The 27,543-nt window shown below is 42.0% G+C and overlaps 1 protein-coding gene across 1 annotated transcript in view; it reads right to left on the bottom strand.

The window, feature by feature from the left end:
* Window positions 1–1,441: 1,441 nt before the first annotated feature.
* The window catches only part of LOC147254940 (protocadherin-16-like), an 88,199-nt gene continuing 62,097 nt past the window's right edge, over window positions 1,442–27,543 (bottom strand). Inside the window, exons 3-21 of the mRNA XM_086216524.1 lie at window positions 23,039–23,227; window positions 22,115–22,346; window positions 21,781–22,017; window positions 20,074–21,102; window positions 19,326–19,513; window positions 19,147–19,243; window positions 18,202–18,359; window positions 16,079–16,925; window positions 12,030–12,269; window positions 10,551–10,676; window positions 9,548–9,757; window positions 8,597–9,463; window positions 8,383–8,496; window positions 8,088–8,299; window positions 7,635–7,786; window positions 7,066–7,196; window positions 6,513–6,799; window positions 6,260–6,401; window positions 1,442–5,835 (exon numbers count right to left, since the gene is read on the bottom strand). Of these exons, the coding sequence (XP_086072650.1) occupies window positions 3,245–5,835; window positions 6,260–6,401; window positions 6,513–6,799; window positions 7,066–7,196; window positions 7,635–7,786; window positions 8,088–8,299; window positions 8,383–8,496; window positions 8,597–9,463; window positions 9,548–9,757; window positions 10,551–10,676; window positions 12,030–12,269; window positions 16,079–16,925; window positions 18,202–18,359; window positions 19,147–19,243; window positions 19,326–19,513; window positions 20,074–21,102; window positions 21,781–22,017; window positions 22,115–22,346; window positions 23,039–23,227 (8,049 nt within the window). The 3' untranslated portion in view covers window positions 1,442–3,244. The remainder of the gene's footprint in view (window positions 5,836–6,259; window positions 6,402–6,512; window positions 6,800–7,065; window positions 7,197–7,634; window positions 7,787–8,087; window positions 8,300–8,382; window positions 8,497–8,596; window positions 9,464–9,547; window positions 9,758–10,550; window positions 10,677–12,029; window positions 12,270–16,078; window positions 16,926–18,201; window positions 18,360–19,146; window positions 19,244–19,325; window positions 19,514–20,073; window positions 21,103–21,780; window positions 22,018–22,114; window positions 22,347–23,038; window positions 23,228–27,543) is intronic.

The following is a 27,543-nucleotide window of genomic DNA, read 5'->3' as shown; positions in this document are numbered from 1 at the left end:
AATATGGGAGGAGCTGTTTGCCTGTGCGTGTGTGTGTGTGTGCGCGTGTGTGTGTGTGTGTGTGTGTGTGTGTGTAAAAGCTCAGAATATCACAGGGTTTAGATTACAGCTCAATAACGAGTCAGAGGCAGAATTTGGAATGAATCGACAGCTCTGGTCCAGTTTCAACTCTGTTTCATCAGGCTGCAGAACCTTTTCCAGCTTCGGGCGGTATGAGAGTGATGCAATAAGTTTAAATGAGAGGCGGGGACGAGTAGTGAACAATTTAGTACAATTTTTGTAGTTTGTTATTTTAAGTATGGAAGCTCAGAACAGCTCTGACAAATGCATTTGTAAAAGGTAAAATGGTGTTTGTTTCTGTTGATACTTTTATCACATACTAATGTTATTTCATAGCCGGAATACATTTTTAAACAAAGACGTTTGTGTACAATATAAAACACTGTAATAATACCAAGCCATGATGAGAGATGTAAAATATCCACGCTCCTCTTTCTCACCCTGTTTTATTTGATAGGGGAACTGAGAACAGTTTGTAATAAGAGACGATAATGACAGAAGAATAATGTATAACCTCCACAACTATAAATACTAACAAATACTTCCAAATCCACAGCCTTATTCCTTGGTCAAATGTATGGCTGAGCATTAAAATCTCTTTATCACATAATTGCAATAAATATGAAAATTGAGGGGCGGCATAGCTCTGAGGTAGAGTGGCTGTCTAGCAACTACAGGGTCGTTAGTTCAATCCTCACTTCCCCCGGTGACCATGTTGAAGTATCCTTGAGCGAGATACTGAGCCCCTAATTGCTCCTGATGGCCCTGCTACAGACTGGTGAACCGTCCAGTGTGGACCCTGCCTCTCGCCCATTGTCAGCTGGGATAGACCCCAGCCCCCTGCAGCCCTGAATGGATAAGCAGGATAGAAAATAGATGGATGGATGAAAATTGCAAAGCCAACTAGAGAAGTTCATGAGCGTGTATGATTTCATAGCTTGTGTTTCTATTTCATATGTGCTGGAATGATTTCAACAAGTTCATTTACTGACGTAAATGCGTCTGTTCTCAGCAGAACTGATGATGTCTGACAAGCCATTATTTCAAATTAAACATTAGAGGGGCTGTGTTACATCCCATACTGTGTGTCCTATCAAGTTCTGAATATACCTCGAGGTCTAACAGTAAAAATAAGCACGTTTGTTAGGATTAATAGAAAATTTGGACTGAACTGGGCTGTTTCAGTTCAACGGTCATCCATTCATTTTACTACCCTTGGGACAACACAGTGTGTTAGCGGGTTACTAGAGTTGTGTTTGGATGTTGCAGATCCAGGATGACAGTCTTACACCTACAACCTGCATATTACACATATTAAACTGGTTGTGGTGAATACAGTTTTATACTTAAACTAAGTATTCAATATTTTTGCTTCAAAGTTGAGTCTTTGCCTTTGAAAATTATACATTGCCAACTGTTTTCATGGATTAAATTGCATGTAATTGTCCTGATCCATTTCCGTACATCACCTAAGACATATATGACAAAGGCTGTATTGTGTTCACGAAAGTACTTTAATGAGGCACTTAGCTCAAAACATGTCTCTAGACAAGCCTAGAATGGAAAAAAGTGAACATTTGGAGGCATTTCTCTTTTCTATGGCACCATTATACGTACAGTTTTGACAAACGAGAAACTAAGTGGCAGGTAACACTGTTCAATACAAAACAATACTCACATCAAGGTACTTTCATTCTATCAGTTAGGTAGTGTTCATGTATATTTGGCCATGGTCAATATAGTTCTTCTTGCAAATAATTTACAATGACCCTCAGCTTCTGAGGTCTACCTACACAATAAATAAAATACTCTAGTTAGTGTTGCTTGAAATCAAATGCCTAAAACTGAGCATTAAGAAAACAAAATACATCTAAAATAGTTTGAAGAACATAGTAATTTCTGCGTTTGGACCATGGCAAGACTGTACATAGCTGTAAATACAAAATAACACATCAATTTATTTTTTTAAAGGCTGTCGAAACCCAAAGGTTCATGACTGTATTCATGGCATATAGGCATCTTTGTAAAAGCATCATGTTATGGTTGAACATGTAAATGAGTTTCTTTTACTCTGAAAAAAACAACATTCTCTTGTGGTGTTGGAACATTCATAAATATACAGTTTTTCATTATTCATCAGTTATGTATTTGATTTTTTTATATATTTCAATTAAAACAGTATACTTTCCGGAGTTATTGTACAAAAAAAGGTCTGAAATACCAATCTTTACAGCTTTTGATCTATACAATTAAACTTGTGAACGTCAGTGTGAGTGCTCTGAAGCATAAGCTGTGTTACCATAGTAGGTGTATGAACCTACTGATAATCTCTGGAATTATCACGCTTCTGATGGAGCCAATCATTTTACACTTACCAGGTTTAGTTGAACTCCCCCCACATGAACTATTTTTGCAATGAAAAATGAAAAGCAGTAAGGCTGCCTGTGATAAATTAAAGCCAGGGCACCTGTAGGGCAGGATCATTCAATGTCCAGCTCCATTTTCCTCTAAGAAAATGAAGAAGAGACAGGACTAAGACAACTTTTCAGTTTTTCACATTCACGATTACCCTTTGATGTGAGATCAAACAGTGGATCTGTAGAAAATCAGATCACACAATACTCTATTCTGACTAATGTTTCATTTGAACAAGAAAGGATGTCTCATAATCTATAAATATTTACAATAATCTGTTAAAAAATCCCCATTCTTTAAGGATTAATGAAGAGCTTCATTTAAAACCACTGAATTAGAGAATTACAGGCAACAAAAACAGCTTACAGTACAGACAAGAATACAGTACAAGCTACAAATATACAAATATAGAAATATATTTTGTAGGTTTTAGCAACCTTTTGACACTTTAATGCCATTTCATGTCAAAAACCACATGTAAGTATAAAAATATAGACAATGTCTTTCTACAAAATATTGACATCGTGTATGAATTCCCACTTGAATGTGCAAATTAACACTGATCAACAGAAGAATAACCAGTTTCTTTCATAAAAAAAAGTCAATTTTGGCCCATTAGTCATGAAGTTCAAGTTTTATTTTAAGCACCACCACAGGTATTTAGACTGCTTAGGAGAATGTTGTGAATTGTCTCAATCATTGTTGCAGCCACTGTGGTAATACAGCAGAACTTTGACATGGCAAGAACTCAGTTTCAGTTTGCCATCGTTTAAATCCTCAGCTCTGCTTCCTCATTATGCTCCAGATTGTGTTCCGTTGTGCTGATCATGGATGCAGAGGGGCCCTGTGAGACACTGAAGGGTGTGACGGCTGGAGAACGTGCCGCCAAAGGTGAGAGGGAGGGGGAGAAACTCGGAGACATGGCAACTGAGGAGATGGATCCATCAACCCTGATGGGAGACCTCCGGAAAGAAGCCATGTGGGGGATTGTCCTCCCGATGGCAGGCTTCGGAGGTACAGTTTTTGCCCCAGGGTGGGCCACTGAGGTTATAAGAGGTGGGGGGTCAATTCTTGATTCTGCCTTTCCCTTGTGATGAAATGACCTGCGAGGATGAGGAGGAGCAGTTTCATCTTTCAAACGTGCTATTTCTGTGAAAACGTTGGCTAAGGGCTGAAACTGGGGACACCAGTTTAGCAGGTAGTCCCAGTTATAGCTGCCCCTCAGTTCCTCATCACTGGCCACGATGGCAGTCAAGGAACCATCCACAGCCGGCTTTCCATCCTCTGGGAAAGTATAGTCTTTAGGGTGGGAGATACTAAGTCCGCGTCCCACCCCCACATACCCACCACCCTCATCCCTGTAGACTGGCACCTGGCCAGCTAATAAAGTACTATTCAGGCTGCCCATTTTCTTACCCTTGAACCAATCTATGGAAGGCTCACAAGACACATCTGATAGCTGATCTGCATCCTGCTGGATCCCAGAGTCTGGACCTCGGGCAGAGATGCGCTCCTGCATGGAGGATGAGATACTTGACACACGAGGATATTCATTTATCATTCTAATCTCATCATCCTCTGCTGCCTCAGCCTCTGCAGAGCCACGACCACTGGAGTGGGAGGGATCCAGGGATCCCCCACGAGTGTACGGACCCCTACTGCTGCTGTTTGGATCAGCAGCATATCCAGGAAGGGCCTGATGGTAGATAATTTCATTTGCTGCTATTTTTGTTTCCTCAAACTTGTGCAGCATGGTACCTGATGCTGTTGTTCGTCCGTGTGTTTTTTTCTTTGTCCTCTGGCGTCTTAATTTAACAAAGAACAGTGCCACAGCAATTATACTCAGAATGATTATTGTTCCAAGTGAAACTGCAATGACACTTATAAGCAACAAATTAATGTCTGTGCTGAGACCAAACGATGTTTGGGTCACATCAATGGTAACTTTGGCCGCTGTGGCACGGGAGGTCTCCAGAGGGCTGTGGGCATGCACTTCTAGAGTCATTAGGCGCACTTCTCTTTTGGAGCGGCTCACATGTCTACTGTGACTGTCCATCTTTAAGGATATAGTACCAGTTGATTTATTGACTTCAAAATAAGGTGAACTTCCTGCAAGAGAGTAAAGGACAATGCCATCCAGACCTCCGTCCTCATCTCTGGCTTGTACTTTGCCAATAATCTCACCTTTCTTTGCTCCATCAGGCACCTCAAATGAGAACTCAGAGGAGGAAAAAATTGGATCATACTCATCCTCTCCTGTAACATAAACCTGCACTGTGACTGTAGCGGAATAGTTGCCAGCGTCCATGGCAACGGCCTTAAAATGGAAGAAGTTTACCTTCTCAAAATCAAAAGTAGACCGAGTCCGTAGTTCTCCTGATGTTTGGTTGATGAAGAAGGCCTCTCTTCCATCTTTAGGTTCTTCTAACATGTAGTACCTCAGCTGTCCAAAAGCACCTTTGTCATGGTCGATTGCATGCACCATGGTAACTAAGGCATTTGGGGGTTGGTTCTCCCTGATGCTGGCAGTCACAAGTTTGAGGGGAAAGAAGGGCCTGTTGTCATTGATGTCCTTCACCTCAATACTTACTGGGGCTAAGGCATAGTGCCCCCAACCATCAGTAGCCTGGACAATAATCATATGGGTCAACTGCCTCTCACTGTCTAAAATTTGTCGCAGCCTAAGTGCACCAGTCCACTGATCCACCTGGAAGAGGTCTCTCTCATCTCCTGAGCTTATGGAGTACCGCACCTCTCCGTTGGGAGCAGAGTCTCGATCGGTGGCAGACAGATGTAAGATCTCTGTCCCTGCAGCTGCACTCTCGCTCAGTACTACATTGTACTCTGCTCTGCTGAAAGCTGGAGGGTTGTCATTGACATCTGTAATGCTGATTAGGATAGGCACGCTGGAGCTACGCTGGGGGACCCCACGATCTGATACCACAACAGTCAGGTTATAACTTGACACTGCTTCAAAATCCAGCTCCTCCACCAGGATCAAGCTCCCAACTGTCTGGAAGCCCTTCCCCTCCAAGAAGCGCACGCTGCTTTCAATCTGGAAGGCGTTGCCTGAATTGCCACTGGCGATGGCAAAATCAAAACCACAGTTCTCCCGGGACAGGTCTCCATCAACAGCCTCTAAGGTCAGAACAGTGGATCCAGGAAGCTCATCTTCAGACACAGTCGCTCTATACTCTGATTGGTGGAAGATGGGGGTGTTGTCATTGATATCAGACACTTGGACCTGGATAGTAGTGATAGATGAAAGAGATGGAGTGCCCTGGTCCCGAGCCTCTATCACCACCAGGATTGAGGGGTTCTCAAAATCAAACTCTGTTTTCTGGCTGATGAACACAGTACCTGTAAGAAAATGAACATGACTTTAATTCCCATCGACCATTTATTATATTAATAATCAATGCTGTTCATAAGATGATGTGGTGTGCTATAGAGTAATTTATTGTTAATTATTTAAATAAGTAATGAATTACTCTTGCAAACATTATTTGAGGTAAGCAATCATATTTTCAGAACAGGAGACAGAATATCTTAAGGCAAAATTACACCATGTTTTTGCATGTTATCTGAAGCAAAACAGCTGTGAAAAATAACATTAAATCTGTTTTTCAACGGCATTTAACAAGCAAAGTGATTAAATATTTTGCAACGTGTCTTGCAAATATGCCCCAAACTAAACCTTAGGGAACTGCAATTTTTTAAGAGTTATTAAGGGGAGCACTGCTTGGGAAATAAACAAAAATAAATGTGCACACGGTAATCTTACCGTTGCTTGGGTCAACATAGAAGACACCCCTAGTTGACGACATTACTCTGTAAGTAATCTTTCCGTTGTCCCCAGAGTCCCGGTCAGTGGCTGTTACAGTGATTACTGCACTGCCTGCTGGGAGGTGCTCTGATACAGTCACCTGGTAGACACCACACAATAAACACACCTCAGGAGAGAGATATTGCTGTGGGAACATTGTAAATACACATTCAGGCAGGTGGGTGAAAACAGGTGAGTGTTTGAGCTGTACCTGGTACAGGTCTTGAGTGAAAGTGGGGACATTATCATTGACATCATCCACCAGCACTGTCAGATTAGCTTCACTTTGATGTCTAGAGTCAGACGAGCGGATAGTCAGAGTGTACCACGTCCTTTCCTCATAGTCCAGTGGGCCAGTCAGAGACACACCTCCACCATAGCAATGAATCCCAAACATGCCCTGACTGTTTCTATCCAGGTGTAGCGTGTAGGAGAGAGTCGGCCCTGAGTCCACGTCATTTCCTGTTACCTGGGTTATGACTGTGCCAATTAGGGTATCTGTTTCGGAGGCAAAACAAGAGAAGATACTTTGAATAGACCACATTTTAAAAATGTATAGTTTTACTTTTATTATTGAGAAAGATCCTGTTTTGGAAAGCTTTGATGTAAGAGGTAGAAAATGAAAGGCGATAACCTGCAAAAACTCGTCTGAAAACAGGGTTAGACTTTTCTCACTGATCCCCATGGAATTAACTGACAGGAAGTGTGATGCGAGGCTTTGTGACAGGATCACTGGACTAACTCCCACTGTGACAATGAGTTACCTTCAGGTACCCTGATCTCTCGAGGTAGAGGAATCATAGGGCTGTTGTCATTGAGGTCAATGATGATCACAGTGAGGGTGGCAGAGCCAGCAAGCCGCGGCGTTCCCCGGTCTGTCGCAGTAATGACAAGCCTGGGACCAAAAAATGAATGTCAGGTCCTTCACTTTTAACTTTTGTGAACCTGCTAACAGTATTTATCAGCCCATATTAAGATGAGCCTACTTTGATAATCTGGAATTCAGCAGTACGCATCCACAGGACAAATACGATGTGTTTTTTTTTCCCAACTTTGAAATGTTCAAGTGCATGAAATCCTCTCTTTCAGTTCCTCTCCTTACTGTACATCTCTTCTCTGTTTAAAACTGAAACCTTCTCTCTGCGATGTCATAGGAAGACCTTCAAAGTTTAACAATGTCTTCCTGTTGCTGATCAAGTTGGATTTACTCTTTTCCAAAAAAAAACAAGAAAAAAAACAAAACAACTCTCATATTCTATTGCATATGATGTTATAGAAAAATAAATATTTAAAAAAAAGAATAAACTAAAAGACAAAAAAAGAGCACACTCACTTTGTTTGTGTCCAGATCTCTCGGTCCATTATGGCTGCAGTGGTGATGCTGCCAGTCAGTGGGTCTATCTTAAACAAACCACTCATGGATGATGACCTAATGGAGTAGGTCACCTGACCATTTTGACCCTGGTCCAAATCATCTGCTGCAACCTGGAGAAATGACCACCCCAAATTAGAAATGAAAATATAGCAAGTGTTTATAATTGCTATGTCAGTGAGACCAGTTGGACCCTGGAAGTCAAGAGTTCACAAAATGAGCGAGAAGAGTCTGGCTTCATCACACAACTGAGTATATGTATAGAGAGAGGGGAGACATTGAGAACAAACAGTCATTTTTCCACAGCACTGAAACTATCCAGGTTTCTACAGCTTGAGTGCCGTTTTTAGAACATAACTTCACACTTCAACAACAGCCAACCATAATAAATTTGTGGGGGACAGACTACTGCACCTGGATAATTGGGAAATCATATCCTTGTGCTTCTTGAATATAAGCTATGTAGTTCTGGAGTTGGAAGCGTGGCAAATTGTCATTGACATCTTGCAAAATTATGTTAACAGCCATGTAGGAGCTGGAGGATGCCGTCTCAGCTTTCACCACTAGGCGGAGTTTAGGGGTCTCCTCAAAGTCTAGTCCCTCAGATTTCTGGACCCATATTTCACCTAATTCAGAAAATAATAACAGTGAGTCACACAGTAATTTTGGAAAATGTTTTTGTAGTATATGCTGCCATCTCTGCACTTACCAGTAATCGTGTTTATTCCAAAAGATTGCATTCTGTTTCCACTGAAAAGACTGTAGCTGACACCAGTTTGAGAGCCGTCTGGGTACTGGGCCTGAGTCTGTGTTACTACTGTACCTACAAAATGGAATACACATCCAGTTGAAACACTGTTCCTCAAAATAATTACTACAGTAAACACTTCAAAGAAAAAAGTTTAAATTGTATGATTTCACACCTTTAGCAGCATTCTCTTGCAGACTGACATCTCGTGCTGTGCGAGAAAAGCGGATCCCCCTGTAGCTCTGTTCTCTGATATAAATAATAACTACCCCCAGGGAGGACTGAGCTGGTTTGCCTTGGTCCATGGCCTGCACAATCAAAGTCCTCTGGCTCTGGGTCATAGTCTGGAGTTTCTCTGTAGCCTGGATGTCCCCTGTCAGTGAATTGATGGTGAAGCCCCTCACAGAGTTGGCAAAGCGATAAAACACAGAGCCATTAGCCCCAAAGTCCTTGTCCTCTGCCCTCATGGTGGCCAGCACTTTGCGGTTAGACACACTGCTCACAGAGATGTTTACAATGAGTGGATCCTGGATGAAGAATGGAGCGTTGTCATTCACATCCTGAATGTAAATAGTGACCTGAGCAGTGGAGTTGTGAGGGTTTGAGGGGGATGAGTCAGTGGCACACACCTCAAAAGTGTAAGAGGCGGTTCTCTCTCTATCTAGGGGGGCTGCTGTGATAATGTGGCCAGTACTTTGGTCTATGATGAACATGCTCTTAGAGCCACTGCTCAAAAAGTACATAACTTGACTGTTCAGCCCCTGGTCCAGATCAACGGCCTTCACTTCAAGGACCAAAGAACCAATGGGGACATCTTCAGACACATCTGCAGTGTAGCTGCTGCTCTGAAACTGGGGGCTGTGGTCATTCATGTCCAGGACAGTCACCTCCACAGTAGTGGTGCTGCTCAGGGAAGGATGGCCCTGATCCTGGGCTGTTACTGTTAGTGTGTATCTGGCTCGTTTTTCACGATCAAGGGCCCTTGAAGTTGACAACGCTCCTGATTCTCTCTCCAAGCGGAAATCTCCTGCAGGGTCACCAGCTGCAAGCAAACCATTGGCAAATTATGTATCAACTGATACTGTCAAATCACAGGAGCAGTTCTGGATGCTGTACTGAATCCAACCTGTAATTCTGTAGTTCAACTTCCCACTGTCTCCTGCATCTTGGTCAGTGGCTCTGAGGGTGAAAAGAAGTAATGCCTCCAAGTTTTCAGGCACCTCTATGCTGTAGTAGAGACGTCCAAACACGGGGGCATTGTCATTCTCATCAAGAATTCGGATCCTCACTGTGGCTTTGGCATAGTTGGGGGGGAGGCCTCCATCTTTTGCATAAACTAAAGAAAAAATATGGCAAGATGAGAAACAAACTTGGAATTTCTGGGTGCAGCCGTTGATAAAAGCCAAATGTATTAGTAACTCCATTTTGCAGTCAAACCATAATATCAGCATATTTTTAAACATACTGAAATACTTTTCTATTATTCAAATGAAGCTCTTTGGATAAAAAACATCCTAAAGTTCCATTATTATTTCAGCAGGCAGGAGGTGTCCTGTCTGCCTGTCAGCAGAGAACAATCGAGGAAAGCAAACTTGCAGCTTCAACTACAGCTAGGAATGTGAAAAGAAATGAGTGTACCAGTATCGAATAAATACACTTATGTGCTGTGTAATATGCTGCAGTGGAACAGCAAATTCTCTGTCTAGCCCGCAAAATGATGTCAGCAGTTTCCCTGTTTGTTTGGTGGCTCATTCAACAAGATATGTTGCTGAACATGTTGATACTTGTACATATTTTGATGAAAAGGAGACAACAGGAAAACCAATGTGGGTGGGCGTCTGTAGCTCTTGTGTTGTTTAGTATTTACTGCTTTATGAAAGACTGCTGTATTGAACTTCTGTCTGGGCGAATAATACGGTACAATATTTCATTGAAATAATCAGAATTAGGAAGGTTGTGATGAAATCTAAATATTCAAAATGTGATTGTTTTAGTTTCTGATTTTTAGGGCCTGAGCCCGGAGGCACTCCGGGGCGAAGACCCTATTAAGTTTTTATGCCTGTTTTTTTGTTTTTTCTATTTTACTAAGCAGACAGGACATGACATATGTATTATTTATAATGATGTACCCGTCACAGTGTAGTACTCCTGGAGCTCTCTATCCAGTGGCTTAGTGGTCGTTATGACACCTGTCACTGGGTTGATGGTGAACCCCTCCACTGCGATACCACCATATGTCACCAGCCCATTGGTTCCTATAGACACACACACACACACACACACACACACACACACACACACACACACACACACACACACACACACACACACACACAGTGAGCCCACTTTAATTAGAAAAATGGATCAGCAATTAAAACAAGAAAAACTGCATAGTAAAGGATATCCTATTTCTTGTTAAGAACAATGTTAACTTATTTGTTTGTCATCCGTTTTGCTGTTTAAGCATTTGGCAGTGTCTTACCTCCTTGAAGGTGTCTGGATGCCAGATTGTGTGCTAAGAGAAAGCAGTCTGGCAACCTCATCTGTTTACTTCACTAATTGCTTTTGGAGAGAAAGTTTATAATCCTTCTGTTTTATGTGCCTCTGACTAAGTCCAGGGGAATGAACCCTGCCCTATAGTTTTCAATTAAAAACAACTGTTAATGTCCTCAATGTTAACAAGAACTCAGCAAATGAGATGACATGATTTTCTTTTTTGTTTGTTTGTTTGTTTGATGTAATTGCTGAGCGTGATGGAGGAATAACAGTTCCTTTATCTAAGTCAAAGTAGAAATTCTCAGATAAAATACTACTCTGCTAAACTAAGTCTCCATTTAAAATTTTACCTTTGTCGAGAAGTATTTTATATTCCTCTAACTTAAGTATCAAAAGTAAAAATTCAACGTAATATTTCTATATTCCGGTGGGGATGTTAAAACCTGGACATACTGACCTCTAAAGGTCATTCTTATATGTGTGGTTGACAGGATTTACATATGAAAGTACGTGTTCATCGTATTTTGCCATGTTTTCGATGCAAAATCTTTCTCCTTAAACTAACTAGTAAGTGATTGGTTCAGCTAAATGTAGTAAAGTAAAACTTAAAAGTTCAGTGAAATATAAGTACTCAAGTAGTACAGATAACTCAGCATTGTACTTTAGCACACACTTGAGTAAAACTACTTACTTACTTTGCACAACTAACTGCTGAAATAACACAATTTGACACTGGTTAACCTGTGATCCCAATACATACACAGAATGATACTTCATAATTTGGAGGCAAAGGGAAATTTTAATATCCTGTTTAAACCAGGTTTTTATTTTACATGTGAATTATACCAAAGAAATACGATTAACATTTTTTATTTTACGCAACAACTAGCAGTTGTTGTCCAACTATGACAGCAGTACTTCCCTGCATGTGTGTACTGTATGTATGAATGCCAATCAGTCTATTAATTTGATTAATTAACATCTGTTCATCCCGACACCGATCTTGGCAGGTGCATTGCTCATGCCTCAAGGAAGTCCAACGCCAAACCTGGGTCTGAGGGTCTAGATTCCAAGATGACGAACTAAAATTTTAAATACATAGTAAGTTTTACCTATGTCCAGGTCAGAGGCAGACACTCTCAGCACAGTAGTTCCTGAGGGCTGGTTCTCTGAGATCTGGGCTTCGTAGAGGTTCTTCTCAAACCAGGGTACCTCATCGTTAACATCAATCACTTGGACACACAGCAGCTGGCTAGATGATCGCTGGGGTATCCCATGATCCTCAGCGATTATTGTGAGGTTAAAGATGTCCTGCTCCTCACGGTCTAAAGGTTTGAAAATAGACAGAGAACCTGCAGAGAGATGAATCAGGGGTGAATTATGAGGGGTGATTTCCTGTGTGTGTGGGTACTTTATTACAGGCTGTTTCACAAAGGCAGTTACAACTATAGTCTGAAAGCAGGCTCTTTAAAGCAATAAAACATGCTACTTTCCACGGTTGTATGTAGTCAAGTGATTAAAAAAAGCAAGTGTGAATAGTTGCCGTGTGAGGGCCAAATCAAAGATAATCTCCTCCACACATACAGCTTTGCCTACCTGAATGCTACCACCAGTGCTGTAACAGTCCAACAGTCTGGCCACAGTTTACGAGATTTTCCATTGGAGAATGCCGCAGCCATTCAAAAAGAAGCAGTAAACACACGCTCTTGACACGCAACAGCCAGGCCTGCCGTGCTCCATAGAAATTAGGGGCACGCTTGCCTTTTCATTATCCTGCCCTAAGAGCTTGCATTGATTCAGTTTTAGTTTCATACTAAAATGAGCTACAACTGTTAAATAGGGCCAGGGCTGTTTCAGTTTGAACTTTTTTGTGTGTGTTTGTATCTTGCGAGGACTGAGATAAATTGCCCCTAAGCTTTTAATCTGGTCGGAGTTACTGGCTGGAATATTTTCACTATGTTTGACTCTTCTGTGATTTTGCCATATCCCTGGTCACTGATAACACATGGGTAGTGGGAACAAGGAAAAATAAATATTTTTTTCCTATTCCAAAATCTTAAGCCTATGTATGCTTTGTGGCGCCAGCGCTCTGGGCTGCAGTATGACGGTTAGCTGAGGATGCTCAGACAATAAACACATTTGTCTTTTCTCATACTGAGAAATCATACATCAACTTTGGATATGTTAATCTGTTAGAAGTATTTCTGAAAAAAAAAAAAACCCAGAGGAAAACAATTTCCCATATTGCCAATCTCCCTTGGCTTCAAAGATGAAATGACTGACCTCTGTGACAGAGAATGATGGAAATATTTTTCATTGTGTGACTTCATAGTTTCCTAATGAAAGTTCTCTCTTGTGGTTGACTCTATTGCCAAAGTGATAAAAACTAAGTGTGTCGAGACTGTCCCTGGTCACTGACCTTAAAACAGGAGCAGACCAGGTGCTCAAGGGATTAACTCTGTCATCATTCTAACAAATAAGTGTGCATGAAAACACTTCAAGATGAGTGCACACATTGGGCTGAAGCAGAAGTGACAGGCATGACAGACCCTGAATGTTTCCATCCCCAAGCTGCTCCGGGGGGCATCCTGGTTGGCAACTTCAAGGAGGAGGCGGAGCCGACATCGACACGTGTCTCAAACACCACAATAAAGTCCACAAGACCCGATAGCCCAAGGTCAGCGTTGACTAAGTGACAGAGTCTCACGCAAGCACACAAACACATATGCGCATTGCCTACACTCACACGTGCGCACACATAAACATGCGTAACTGATCCCCTCTCTAATGGTTCCCAGAAGCCCGAGCAGGAGGCTCTTTGGTCTCTCATAGATGATGAGATGTGTATGTGCTTGCTTATGCTTATGTGTGTATGTGTGTGGTTGTGCATGTGTGTGCGTTTAATATTTGGCAGACCTCTCGGCCCGTCTGGCCTCCAACTGAGAGAAATAAGTCATGAAGGGTGAAGCAAGAGTTGCGCTGTGCTCTGAAGTAAGCAGAGTATTACAAGAGTAAGTGTGTGTTAATGGTGGGGGATGGTTGGTGATCGTGGTGGGGGGCTGTGGGATCAAAAGGGAGCAGGTACACAAGTGAAATTTAGAGGCTATGAAAAGACATGAACAGGTGAACAGACGCAACTTTGCATTTCTTCTCTAGGGAAAACTTTTCAGCTCGAGCAAGAGATTGTATGACCCGGTAATGAAGCACTTGATTTCCACCGGTTAAATGTAAAGATGGAGAAGTTGAGCTGAACATTCAGGTATGAATATGAATCAGAGTCAAAAATTGAGGACCAGGTGGAAAAAAGGAAATTGAAAAGTACTGATATAATTCGGAAACCTCAGCTAAGTCATTTCAATTGTTACCGATTTGACCAACCAATGCTAGACTTGCAACTTCCCAACTTCCTACCCCCTTAATTCCAGCACACTTCACGAAGATCAGACCATTTTTGACCTTGTCCTTCACTCTGATTGAAATTATACACCTCTAAAATCTCATGCACTGCATTGCAACTTTTGAAACTACCGTAGTGAAATGAATCTATCCAGACACTCCAATTCATAGAAAAGAAAAAAAAACTGCCAAAGAATTAAAAACAACCCTCTGTGGTGGTTCCTACTACAGTAGGCAAACAACATTTTGCCATACTGACACACACACAAAGTGAAAATGATACCAGCCACATGATGTCACAGCTGGCAATCCTTATATATCTTCCTAATATAATAGCTTGCAGAGCACTGTGGGCTGTGGAACACTTGCTTAACTTGGCTTTAATGAGTTTCAAGTACATATTCTGCACACAAGGAAATCTATTACTTAATTTAGTGGGAGAAAGAAGTTCCTGTGGCCTGTAAACAGTGTCTGCTGTCAGAGAGAGGAGAGAGCGGCAAGGACTTGTTTTGAGCACTTGTGCGCAGAATCAAGCCCAAAGTCACCTGGCCAAGTTGATCCAGGTGGCCAAGCTGATTATCTGAGATGACGGGGTGAGGCGAGGATGGAGCAAGCAGTGGAGATGACTACTCTGAAGCATCTGATGAGCTGTGAGCTTGTCAGGGAAATTTGTGTGTCAAGATGGCGACCCCCATCAGACTTCCCCTTTGGCATCTGGTAAATCTGACGATGCCATAAGATTGTGCTGGTGAAGCTGTTGATGCACATGATATGGTGTGAGACACAAACCCTCCTGCGGGTTCTCAAGGAAATTCCTGCCACCATTACTGAGAATCAGGTTCAGGTTAGATTCTGTGACACTCTGCTTGAGAGCTTTGATCAATTTCTGGATTTGGGAAATGAAAATTGTAACAACTCAGAGAAGTTGACCAGTCCTGCTGGTAAAGAGGCCACAGAGAGTATCAGGTCTACTGTCTTTGACAACATAAACACTTAGGGGCACGACAAACACATCCCTTCCTCCAGCAGACTGACCACCAACACCATTAAAAAAATAAATCATTGCCAAGACAAAGAACACGATCACACAGACAAAGAGTTAGCGTCTCACAACAGGACACAGGAGGAGCTGCATACAAACACAGACTCTACGCATTAACCAACGTTAAGAGGTTCATGTGAAAAGACAGCTACGTAGCTGTACCAGCTCAAGATATCATCAGGAAGCAGCTGAGCAACTTCTCACAATCGTACATAACGACATGATGGACGACAAGCTGGACTCAATCTTCAGAGGAGATGAAGAATGTTCTGCATGAAGTTGCTCAAGTAATCTCAGATGAAAAGAAAAATCGCTTGGAGGAGATGTATGTCAGGTATACTGCATCCAAGAAAAAGAACCAGTGCGTTCACATTTTTGAACTTCATACAACATTGTTACTATAAAATTCAAATTACATGTGTAACATCTATAAATTGAAACTGGATATGGACCACGCATAAATTATAGCTAGACCAATGATGGTTGTATTCCAGTATAAAATTATTCCACCTTGTCAGTTACAGTATGATTAAGGTTTAGAAAAGATTCTGGCTTTGATTTGTAAATGCAAACACATATTGTTGTGCATAATTGGAAACAAATGAGTGTCCAGCATGTAAGTCGAACCTGCATCACACCCATCGACCTCCCTGACCTCATGCTCCTACTTTCCTCTTTGACACACACACTCCACCCTCTGCACTAGTGTTGGCCTGGACTTACCAGTGTTGGGGTTGAGGCTAAATGTTCCACCAGTGTTGCCTGACTGGATGCTATAGGTCACCCAGCCATTCTCCCCTTGATCTGCATCTCTGGCCATGACATACAGGGCCACGAAGCCCACCGGCTGGTCCTCCATCACACTGACAGCCGTAGGAGAAGTGAAGACTGGTGGATTGTCGTTCTCATCAGTTACATAAACCCTCGCTGTAACAGAGCTCCACTGCCTCTGGCTGGCATCAAGGGCAGAGTCCGTTGCTTTCACAACAAGGATCAGGTTGGGGATGGCCTCATGGTCCAGCTCTTGATCCAACGATAGAACCCCGGTGGCAGCATCAATGGTTAACAGACCAGGTGTGTTTGGCCACTGATGAAGAATGGAATACCTCAAGTCACTATTGGGTCCACTGCCATCCTTGTCTGTGGCCTGGAAAGTATAGACAGAGGAGCCAGCCTGCATGCTCTCAGAGATGACAATGGTGATCGGGTCCTCAGGGAACTGAGGGCCATGGTCATTGCTGTCCTTAACATCAATGTCAAGGTGAACCAAGGTGCTGCTGGGGGGTGCCTGAGAAAAATCATCCACCTCAATCTTCAGGGTGTAGTGAACATCTTTTTCATAGTCAAGGGGACGAGCCAGGTACACATCTCCTGTGAGACGATCCACGACGAAGGTCCCATCTCTGTCTGTACCCCCCACCACTGTGTAGGTCACCTCCCCCTCCTCTGGAGTCTCTCTGTTATGGAGGCGGACTGAGCCAACGACTGAGCCAGGCTTGGCCTCCTCCACAGAGTTGAAGGATAAAGAGAGTGAATTGGTCTTTGAAGTAGGTCTGCTCATGCTGAGAACCTGCAACAACAAAATGTAATGTTCCTTATTAGATGCCCGGTGGCAACTTCACTTTATAACATTCAATACAAAGTGAAATACAAAATGAAAATATTCAGGGCAAGCAGAAACAGATTTTGTATTGTATGTGTTCACTGGGAATAAATGGAACCTGTTACAAGGAGTTTTTATGACTTGAATAACTGGCCTGCTCACATTAAGCACACTTAATCTGATACTCATGTCACTACCAGGAAAATAATAGATGATAAAAGCAACACAATCAGAGGAGGAAATGATCATTTGGACTGAGCATTGGTGCATATCCCTGTAGTGCATATAGATTTACACTTCTTTGATACAAGTGCTCAAAGACCACCACATAACTTCTTTTTTTTGGGGATAAAAAAAGAGAACAAAAGCAAACGCATTGTTTTAATAAAATATTTTGAAACAAGCATCAAGTAAGAGAATTTAACAGCTGTAAGGGCTGGGAGGGAGAAGCTGCGCTGATCAAGTTTTCAGCAGCAGAACCAACATTTGATACTCCGAATTGCACCCTAAAGCACCGTTACCACTGTGTATGGGGAGCAACAACAACAACAACAAAAAATGCTGTTTGTTGTGAAATCTTACATGACATGCTGTAAATTGGTTCCACATTAGATGGAAAACAGAGCGTTCCAGCAATGACTTCGTATAGTCTCATCTATAGATTTAGAAAATAAATCTAAAAAGATGATTAAAGGAAAGTACATAAATGCGTCAGCGGGCAAGAACAACACTGCACTGTTTAATCCAGTTAACTACAAATTATGACTTTTGTTGTTGGAAAAGAGGAAAAACTGAGTTGGAAGGTAGTGCTGTTTACATAGTAAATCTATTTTCCTGGAACCTATGCATTTATATTCCTTCCTTTTATTTGTATTTTTTGTTAATTTAATGCTAAATATTGAATGAATGACTCTCAATACTGTTTAAGCCCCGTCTATCCTAGCAAGAAGGGCTACTGTATTAAAAAAGTGTTGAAGTCATTGAGTATAACCTTGATCAGAGCAGTCTACAGCTGGACTTCATCACAAACCAGCTGGGAGTATTTGATTCAGACCCACTTTTCCATTTCAGATAGAAATTTTCCTTTTGAAATGTCACAGGGGACGAAAAGGGAGGGGATGGGAGTAGAGCTTGTCAGAAGTGAGGGTGATATGTCTGCAGCTAGTCTGAGGGGCCCGGAGACATGGATTCTCTCAGCCCCAAGTCTAAATAGGTGAATACTGAGGGTGTTTGGGCCCCTGACCTGAACGGTGAGGGAGCAGGAGGTGCTGCGAGGGGGGAGTCCTCTGTCACTGGCTGTCACCGTCAAGGTGTATTCTGCTCGCTCTGAGTGGCTGAGAGGCGATGACGAATACAGTTCACCAGTGTTTGGGTTCAAAGAAAAACGTTCAGCCCGGGGACCTAGAAGACAAGGGGTTCAAAATTAAACTGAGGACTATTTATATGATCCAGGGAAATATGCAAAAACATTTTCATAAATCAAAATGGAAGCACTGCAAATCCTGTTATGTTGAATTAACAAGATTTCATGAATAAAACATCATCAAACTTCTTTCTTTTTTTTTTCCTGAAATAGCTGGCTGACATTTTTAGCATGTAACACATAACTACTTTACTGTAATGTTACAGCCTGACCCATTACTGGTGAAGTATGATGATACTGAGGCAAACTATTGACACAGGCTTCTCCTCCATGCAGGTGACTTGAGAGCCGCTCATTCATTTTCATGAAAACTTATCTCATTAATTCAAAAAAATTTCCAGATTTCTTTTTCCATGAAAACTTAACTCATTAATTAAAAAACAAAACAAAACAGTGCATATTTTTTTCAGGAAACTTATCTCATTTATTCAAAAAACTTTTGATTTCTTTTCCCCAGGTGAACGCAATAAACTTTACAAAGCTATTTGACGCAAATGTTGAGCCATTATCCGCTTACAAAGTGTTTTACACTACAAAGTCAAAGACTCTAAAAATATGTTCTTCTGCACATAGCAATTAAAAATGTCCCAACACACATTCTTCACTCCATCCATCATTTCCATATAGCACGACACTTCATCATGTCTAATTACATCACCAATCACAGCATCTAGGACATTTAAAGTACATACAACTAAACTCATGTATTAATTAATCTTTAATTAATACAACAGCACAGTTGACAAGTTTTCCCTGGCTGTGTACCTGACAAAGAGTAGATTACAGTGCCGTTCTCTCCTTCATCTGGGTCTTTGGCTTGCAGTACACCCAAGAAAACCCCAGAGGATTGACCTTCTGACACCTGTGGGTAAAAAAAAAGTTCACTGAAGACTTGACAGACATAATTGTTTTGCTTGTCTGAGTCTCTGGTGTGGTGTTATTACCTGAATGATAAGGTTTTTTCCTGACTGGCTGTGAATAAAAGAGGGTCCGTTGTCGTTTTCATCCAGGACACTAATGAAGACTGTGCCACTAGCACTACGAGGAGGTGAACCTCCATCTTGAACCACGACCACCAGCTGGTAACTCGACTGCTGCTCTCTGTCCAGAGTTATCCTTGTACTGATTTCACCTGAGGAGAGAATTGGGGTGTATCAGAGGGATTTCATGCCAAGACACTAGTCCAGAGCATTAGAATAATGATGAGAGACTTAAGAAACAGCCGGCTTTGATCAATGACACACGAGTAGTAGACATGCACAGTGTGCAGATGTACGAGTGCACACAAACAGATAAATTTTGAAAGCTTGGCAGATGCTGTAGAGACTCACGACTCAGCCAGAAAGTGATCACAAATCAGAGTCTCCAACCACAGACTCGCAGGCTCAGCAGGCCAATTAGTGCACAGCAAGTCTCTCTGCTGTCGCTATCATCTGATCTTTATGACAGCGGGGAATGGGCAAGTACAGTCGCTCATCATTTACAGATGACTCAGAGTTGACTTAACATTTACAGAGTTTTTTGGCTAAATAATTTAAATGTCATAGAATGAAAAATGTTTTATATTGAATCATTCATCTCAGAGCAAAACATGTGTTTTTATGACCTTAAGCACTACAAACAAGCTTTTTAACACTCCCAACCAGTAGACTTGATGTGGCTGGTGTTGTGAATGACATATTCTCAATTAACCTGTGAGGGAGTTAATCTGGAAGTTGTGGTCAGAGTGCAGCAGGCGGTAGCTGAGGCGTCCATTGGCTCCACTGTCTCGGTCCGTGGCTGACACATGACCGAAGCCTGTCCCTGCTGGCAGGTTTTCTCTCACAGCCATGAAGACCCTCTCCTGTGTTAGGCGGGGGGAGTTGTCATTCTCATCAGTCACAGATATCCGTACTGTGGCACTACCTGTCTTCTTCAGCTGTCCGTGACCTGAACTGGCCAGTACTGTTAGCAGATACATGTCCTTGACCTCTCTGTCCAGGGCGCTCTTCACAAATAGCCAGCCGCTGTCTGCAGCAATGCCAAACCCAGCAGCATCTCCGTCTGGACGCAGGTGATACGCCAGGGGGCTGAAGTAACCTGAGCCAGATGTTTCTCTGCTCAGAGCCCTGACCTGCAGGAAGTGTGTATTAATCAGTGTGCCTTCCTTTAGTTCCACTCTGTAAGTGAGGGTATCAAACACAGGGCCCTGGTCATTCTCTGCCTGGACATGAACCACAAGCATGAAAGCGGCACTAAGCTGAGGTACTCCACCATCCTTAGCAATTACTTGGAGATCATAACGAGGAGTACTCTCATAGTTAAGGACCCCAACCAATCGTATCTCTCCGCTACTGCGCTCTATGCTAAATGTCCTCTGGATCCCACTTGGAGAAGACAGGTCAAAAGAGAGTTGACCATTGGCCCCAGAGTCTCTGTCCTCAGCTTGGACACGATACACCACGGAGCCCATTTCTGTGTACTCTGGCAGCAGCAGGGACTCCGAGGATGAAGGAAGAAAAACAGGCGGGTTATCATTGACATCCGCGATAGTGATGTGTACACGGGTCTGGCCAAAGGCAGGGGGGTTACCACTGCGGACCTGCACCTCCAAATCAATAGCTGACTGAGCTTCATGATCAAGGGATAGACTGGTCCTCAGAGCCCCAGTGTCAGGGTCCACAGTAAAGTATCCTGCTGGGTCCCCAGAGCTGATGGTGTAGGCAATATCTCTCGAGGTACCTGGAGAGGGGAACAGACAAAAACCAGAGGTAGTAACATTATCCTTGAAATGTGTCATTATTCAATGTTCATGACTTGAGCTATAAAACTCAGAAAATGAACATTCTGAAATGGAAATTTTTGACTTATGTGATTTCAGAGTTAGGTGTGTATAGTGGCCCAATGCCTATTTGTGCAAGAGGTGCAGGGAGTGAAAATAAAAATCATTTCAGAGTGATCCAGTGTGACTGATAAATGTAAACTGAACTGTTAACTTTGGGTTTTATGACTCAAAGGGTGTGAGTGACCGAGGGCCTTGTCACACTGGGAGATCCATTCATTGCCCAAGCACATTTGTCATCAAAGTCCACTTCTTCTGAGTAGTGTGAGGGCACAATATGCTTTTTTGGTGATGGAAAAGCTAGAAGAGATTGGCTTTGATGCTGTTGACAAAATCAGCTTAAAACTAGACCGTACACCCAATGGAGCAGTGAGTAATGTTGCAGGGGTGCAAACTTGTCACCTTTAGATACAGTGTGTTCAGCTCAATGATGACATAAGCATGCTCATGGAGCAATGACAGTGCAGGCTAGTGGGAAAGTTGAGAGGTGGGACAATCATGCCTCTGAGCAGTGCGAGTGCATGCGAGTGCATCCTTGGTGACAAAGAAGAGGGGTGTGTGTGGTTTTTGGAGCCTACCTGTTTTACTGTTGGCCTGGACAACACCCACAACTGTCCCCTGCAGGACATCCTCTGAAACCGTGAAGTAGTACTGCGTCTGTTCAAACACAGGTGGTGCCACCAAACCTGCCACAACGCTAATATTGACCTTAGCATTCACAAGGGCAACTAGACCACCACCATCCTGAGCAGAAATCACCATGGGTATGACAGAATTGGCCTTCCCGTAGACAGACCGAGACAGCGAGATCACACCTACAAAAAAATAAAAAATAAATAAAAATTCACAAAACCTTGAATATGCTGTTTACAATGACCTTTATACAACAAACGTGAAAGTAATTGTACCAACCTGTGTCTTTGTTGAGCGTGAAGTATGGGGAAGCCCCTCCAGATACAGTACTGTATGTAATTCTACCATTCTCGCCTGAGTCTGGGTCATAAGCCATCACTCTGACAACAGATGTCCCAGGAGCACTCTGGGAGCTTAAACTGACAGCATAGCTCACTGGGTAAAAGGCGGGTCTGTTATCGTTAATGTCGACCACATCTACCTTCACGTAGACTACTGAGCTCAGTCCACCCTGTCCAAGAAACAAAAAGCTCCTTTGTTATATTATATCTCACATACATTAAATCATGAACAGAGAGAAAAAAACAAATGAAAGTGGGATTTGGGACACATTAATGGTGCAAGTAAAAAGCAGCAGTGTACCCTGTTAAAAATTAAAAGTATAGTGTGGCCACTAAAATATAGTCCCTGTAGATTTAAGCAGGAAAATAGATTGATAGTTTCCCCTGGGAAAGAGCAATATGTTATGATCCATGGAGGGTGAGAGGGCTTACCGCAGCCGAAACAATCTGTTTCATAGCCTTTTCATTTGCAGAGAAAATACAGTGCAGGCTTTTCATTTGGACCAGGTGGCAAAAACAAAGGAGGCTGCAGTTCAACTTGTTAAAATATTACTGCCTGACAGTTGAGGCATTTTTCCATCTGATTGCTTTAACATGGCCATCATTTTCTCCCATTTTTAACCTGTAACGTTTAAAGTATTATTTGCAATAAATTGAACTTGATGGTATACTAACTTTGGACTAAGTCTGCCATGAGAAGCTATTCCAGCTTTTTTTTAACTTGGCTACACAATTCAATGCTTTTTGGCCATGTCTTTGCTCTCCTGTCTGTATGAAAAGTGTGGCTTCAGTGTTTATAATGTTTATATTATGTGGCTCAACGGACTTATATTAAGCATGATTTGAAAATGTACTGGCTCACCCCGTCCACTGCAGTAACAGTGAAGTCGTAGCTGGCCAGGCCTTGGTCTCTGTCTAGCGCAGCGCTAGTGCAGATCTGTCCAGTCTCCTTGCCAATGGTGAACAGAGAGGTAACAGCACTGTTAATGCCAGAGACCAGGGAGTAAGTAATGGAGCCAAAAGAGCCACCATCTGCATCTGTCGCAGTCACCTGGAAAGGAGAAAACATGCTGCTGGTTAAATAATTTCAAACTTATGCAATAAAGCTTCAGTGCACTAAGTTGGAAGGGAAATCTAGCAGTAGGTAAATTTAGCACTTCCCATAAAGATTAATGATATTAATGAAAGAACAAAGCTAATCTAAATTCTTTTGAAGGGACATTTTGCAATTCACAAAATTAAACAAAAGCATTATACCAGGTGCCTTTTGGAAAGCATCTTTGGACATGTTCATTTTTTTTGTTTGTCTGAGCCAGAGCATGAGCCAAACAGGCCCTTTGGCAGAAAGGGGCTTGGAGGGAATGAAGGGGGGTGGCGGGAAGGAGGATGACTTCCACAGGCTCTGGGAAAGCTGCCAGCATGGAAGACTGCCCACTGCAGGAGTGGCGTCTGTCTGCAAAGGACAGTGACAGGGATGGCTGGGGAGCAGTGGGATACCACACAGTATGCTTAAGTATAGTGCCGTAATGTAACGTCCCGCTTGTGGTCCGATTTTAATAACACCGCACATCTACAGAGGGCTGGAACCACCAAAGCTATAAAAGGAGATCACAACCCATCAGGCAGGGAGTGGACTCAATTACCGTACTACAGGATCTCCCAATACAGCACAAGGCAAACAGACCAATCAGATCGGGCCCCTGGGTACCAGCAGTATAATTGTTTGCAAGTGTTGGCTCTGGATCGCATCTTGCAGCGTGAGATTACAGTCGAGTTAAACCGCACAAGTTGATTAGAATTCTCTTTACTTCCACCTTTCTTTATAAATGGATCTCTTTAGGAAAATACAAGCTCAAATCATGCTATGGCGCTCCAACATTCAACAGCAGGGATTCTCCTCTGTGCATACAATGGAGTAGTCATCAGGAACATTGCCAAGAAAAATAAGGCAAGCCATGCTTATCATCAAAAGCAGACTTTTTTTTTCTTCTTCTTTTTCTTTTAAAGATGGCATTGGTGTGAGTGTGAGTAGATGGAAATCATTAATTTGAGGTGATGAAGGTTTGGCTGCAGTAATTCAGACTACATTTTTTTTTTTTTGCCGGAGCAGATGGAAGACAAGAAAGTCAGCAGAAAGTATGCCCCACACTCTTGACTGTAACTCCTAACAGAGGGTGAGTGGTGTGTAGGAGTGAGGGAGTTGTAAAGCTGGCAGACACGCAGTCCAAAGAGAAGAATAATAAACCACATGAGGAAAGGGGAAACCAAAAGCAATACAAGAAAGCTACTCCATCTTTTGACACGCAGGGGCTGCAGCTAACTCTAATATTTTATCAGTTTGACGGGGGACAAGTTATTTATTATGACCAGACCGCCTCATACGCTAGTTTTCATCAGTTGTGTGGCATCAGCTGGATGAAGATTGGAAGAAGCATTTTAATGTGAATACCTGGGTACTGTAAAACAAAACTATAAATAAAATCAGGTCGCTATCCTATGATGAAACATTCCCCAAAAGATCTGTTGGATGCTCAGTTGCCCTTTTTCAGGCTGGCAATGAATGACGTTGCTTTCCATTTTAGTTACAATTAAAACTTTTTTTTTCTCAAGGTACAATCAAATAAGTAGAAACTACATCATGGTTGTATACCTCAGTGATGTAAAACTTGATGTATTTAAAATGAGAGTTTATTTTCTACTGTCTCATTAATATTGTTTCCCATATTAGTTTTTTTCAACAGGTGAATTCTTTAAGCCTAACATATCCAAACATAGTATCTGCACCTGCCATAAAATGAATGATTGTAAGGTGTTTGTGGCAGATGCAATGTAATTTCCTCCCAGCATTCTTGAGGTATTCATAAGAATGAGAGGAACATGAGATTACTCTCATTTTGACCTTTGACCAAGTGAATATTAGCGCAAAATTTTAGGTAATTCAGGCAATTGGACGTACAATCTGAATGCATCATGCCTCTGGGCCACAGCTGTGCCAGGCAAAGGCATAGAAACCATGTAAACCAAGAATTTATACATTAAATGAAATCTGAAAACAAGGAAAAACATTTCAGAGGAAACAAAACAGAAAAAGGCTTGAGAAATTTTGGCGGCGTGGGAGTTGGAGCTGTTTTCACTCAGTGCATCTTTAATTACACTGCCAAATTTACTGGTATCTTCACACTGAGTATAGAGTTGACGCTGAAGTTTCATATAGACTTAGCTTTCCAACTTCATGAATGTTCTCAGTAGAGAGAGGACTGAGTGATGTACATGCCCTAGTAATTTACATGAGGATCCAGTGCTTTAATAATAACGCTTCTCCCAGAGCTCCAAGTAGCGAGGATATCTGGATATGTGGTTTGAAAACCTGAGAACAAAATGTTCCATGAGTGAAGTGTCAGACATTTGAAGGGGGGAATGAACTGTAAGGTAATAAACCACACAATCACATTTGCATAAATCCTAACCTCTCAAAGTACAATGCCCAAAGCAATCAGTCTACTTTGGAAACTGCAGAGATGAGATAGATTTCAATTCCACTGTCATTTATAGGTTAATGCCGGCATATCAGAGTCATCTTGCCAGAGCGCAGAGGCTCATCTGTGCGGGAGATTAAAATTCACCAGCTGCCTACATAAAATGGCATATGTGGCCACATACAAATGAAAAGTGAGCAGGACAATTAGCCAAACCACAAACCGTGAACCTTGAGAGATGAGGACAACCCAATAAAATTCTGTCTCTGGCATTAAAACACGTGTCATAAAATTCTTGATAGAGGAGATTTGAATAAATCATACCACAGTATGTTTAAATCACAAATGATGAGCCAAGATTCTCACAAAACCTTGCATAAGGAATGCCTCCTGTTGTGTAATGCTGCAGTTGAGGTACATATTTAACAAATGGTAATATTGTAAGGGCAAGAAGTTTTCCAAGTTATCTGTACAGAATCTTGCTGCCGCAGAAAAAAGTTCACAAAATATCAACTCGTGCCAAAACTGATGTACCAAATGCACTTTCCTTTAGCAACTCAGTTGTAGGCTGTATTTGACATTAACATTCAAGACTGCTGGTTTCATGAATGGTTTCACTTTTTTTTTTAAATAACGCCACATGGTCAGTATCTGTATGACCCCTTGTCATGACATCACTTAGTCCGTCTTCTATGAAATACTTAACTCACATTTCTCTATCTTAGGGTACTACTTTTATATAAGCATTATAGGTTTCTACCACATCCTCAGATAGACATACTTTGAAATTTATGTAACTTGTAAAGAATGAAAAGAATACGAGAATGTCATTCATTCATTCTTTATCTCAATATTTTTAAACTCTCTGTCTAAAATTTTCTTCTTTACTCTCAATTCCCCCTTTTATTAAACAAATTATGAATATGAGCTTAAATTTGGTGAAAAAAAAAAACGGAGGTTAAAAGCTCCTCCGTGTGAAAAGCAATAATTTTAATCAAGGAAGTTGGCATTTCAGATATTCCAGTCAGGATTTGTCTGCCCTGCAGGAGAGAGGAAAATACCACTCACCATGTTATCATATCTATCCTTGACTGAATACTAGAGGGTCTCTCATTCCGTTTCCCTCACACACTTTTTACTCTTCCCACTGCAATGTATAGGTATTACACAAACTATTTTCATTGGATTAAAAGTTCAAACGCAGGAGTAAAATTAGATCAGCAACAGCCAGTGGTATTCTCCCTACACTCCACATATGTGAGTGAGGCATGATGGGAGCTGTCTTATCAGCAGGGGAAAGGCAACATTTGGCCGAATCCTTAGTAAAACAAGCTGGGGGACTCCAAAGATAACTGGGGCACTTTGTGGTTCTCCCATCAGATTCTATGAGCCTTCCTGAGGAGACTTTCTGACCGTCAAATCTAGAGAACAGGACTCACAGAAAAGAACATGCCTTTGTATGTTTATGTGTGCTAGGTTCAAATGGAGTAAAGAGCCAAAGGCTTTTGGATGCTCTAGTGTCTTCTGGCCTCTCATTCTTTACTCGAAGCAAGAGCCAGAAAAGGATTTCCAATACTAACCAAAATGCAGGTTAGAATCCCCATATATGATTCACTACGCTGGCTTTCAAGGCCTTTATGTAAAATATCTAAGGATAATAGAATATGTCAGTATGACCTTATTTTCCCAGGCTACTGCTCCTCTCCCCATCTTTATTGTGCAGGCATGCAAAAAGCCCAACTGTGGAAATAACTGTTGCAAAAACCTGTGAGTAAATGAATGATGTAGAACCAAAACCGGCCAGCAAGGGGTGAAACAGAGGCTATGTAGTTTTTAATCATGCTCCCCACATTTTACAGTGCCCAGTCAAACAAATCCATCTCACGAAGTC

The sequence above is a fragment of the Aulostomus chinensis genome, chromosome 10, assembly GCF_037954235.1.
Source record: "Aulostomus chinensis isolate RoL2024-O1b breed Wild chromosome 10, RoL_Achi_v1.0, whole genome shotgun sequence".
Classification (NCBI taxonomy): domain Eukaryota; kingdom Metazoa; phylum Chordata; class Actinopteri; order Syngnathiformes; family Aulostomidae; genus Aulostomus; species Aulostomus chinensis.
Note: the sequence above shows the minus strand (reverse complement) of the source record. Positions and strands in the feature narration are given on the sequence as shown.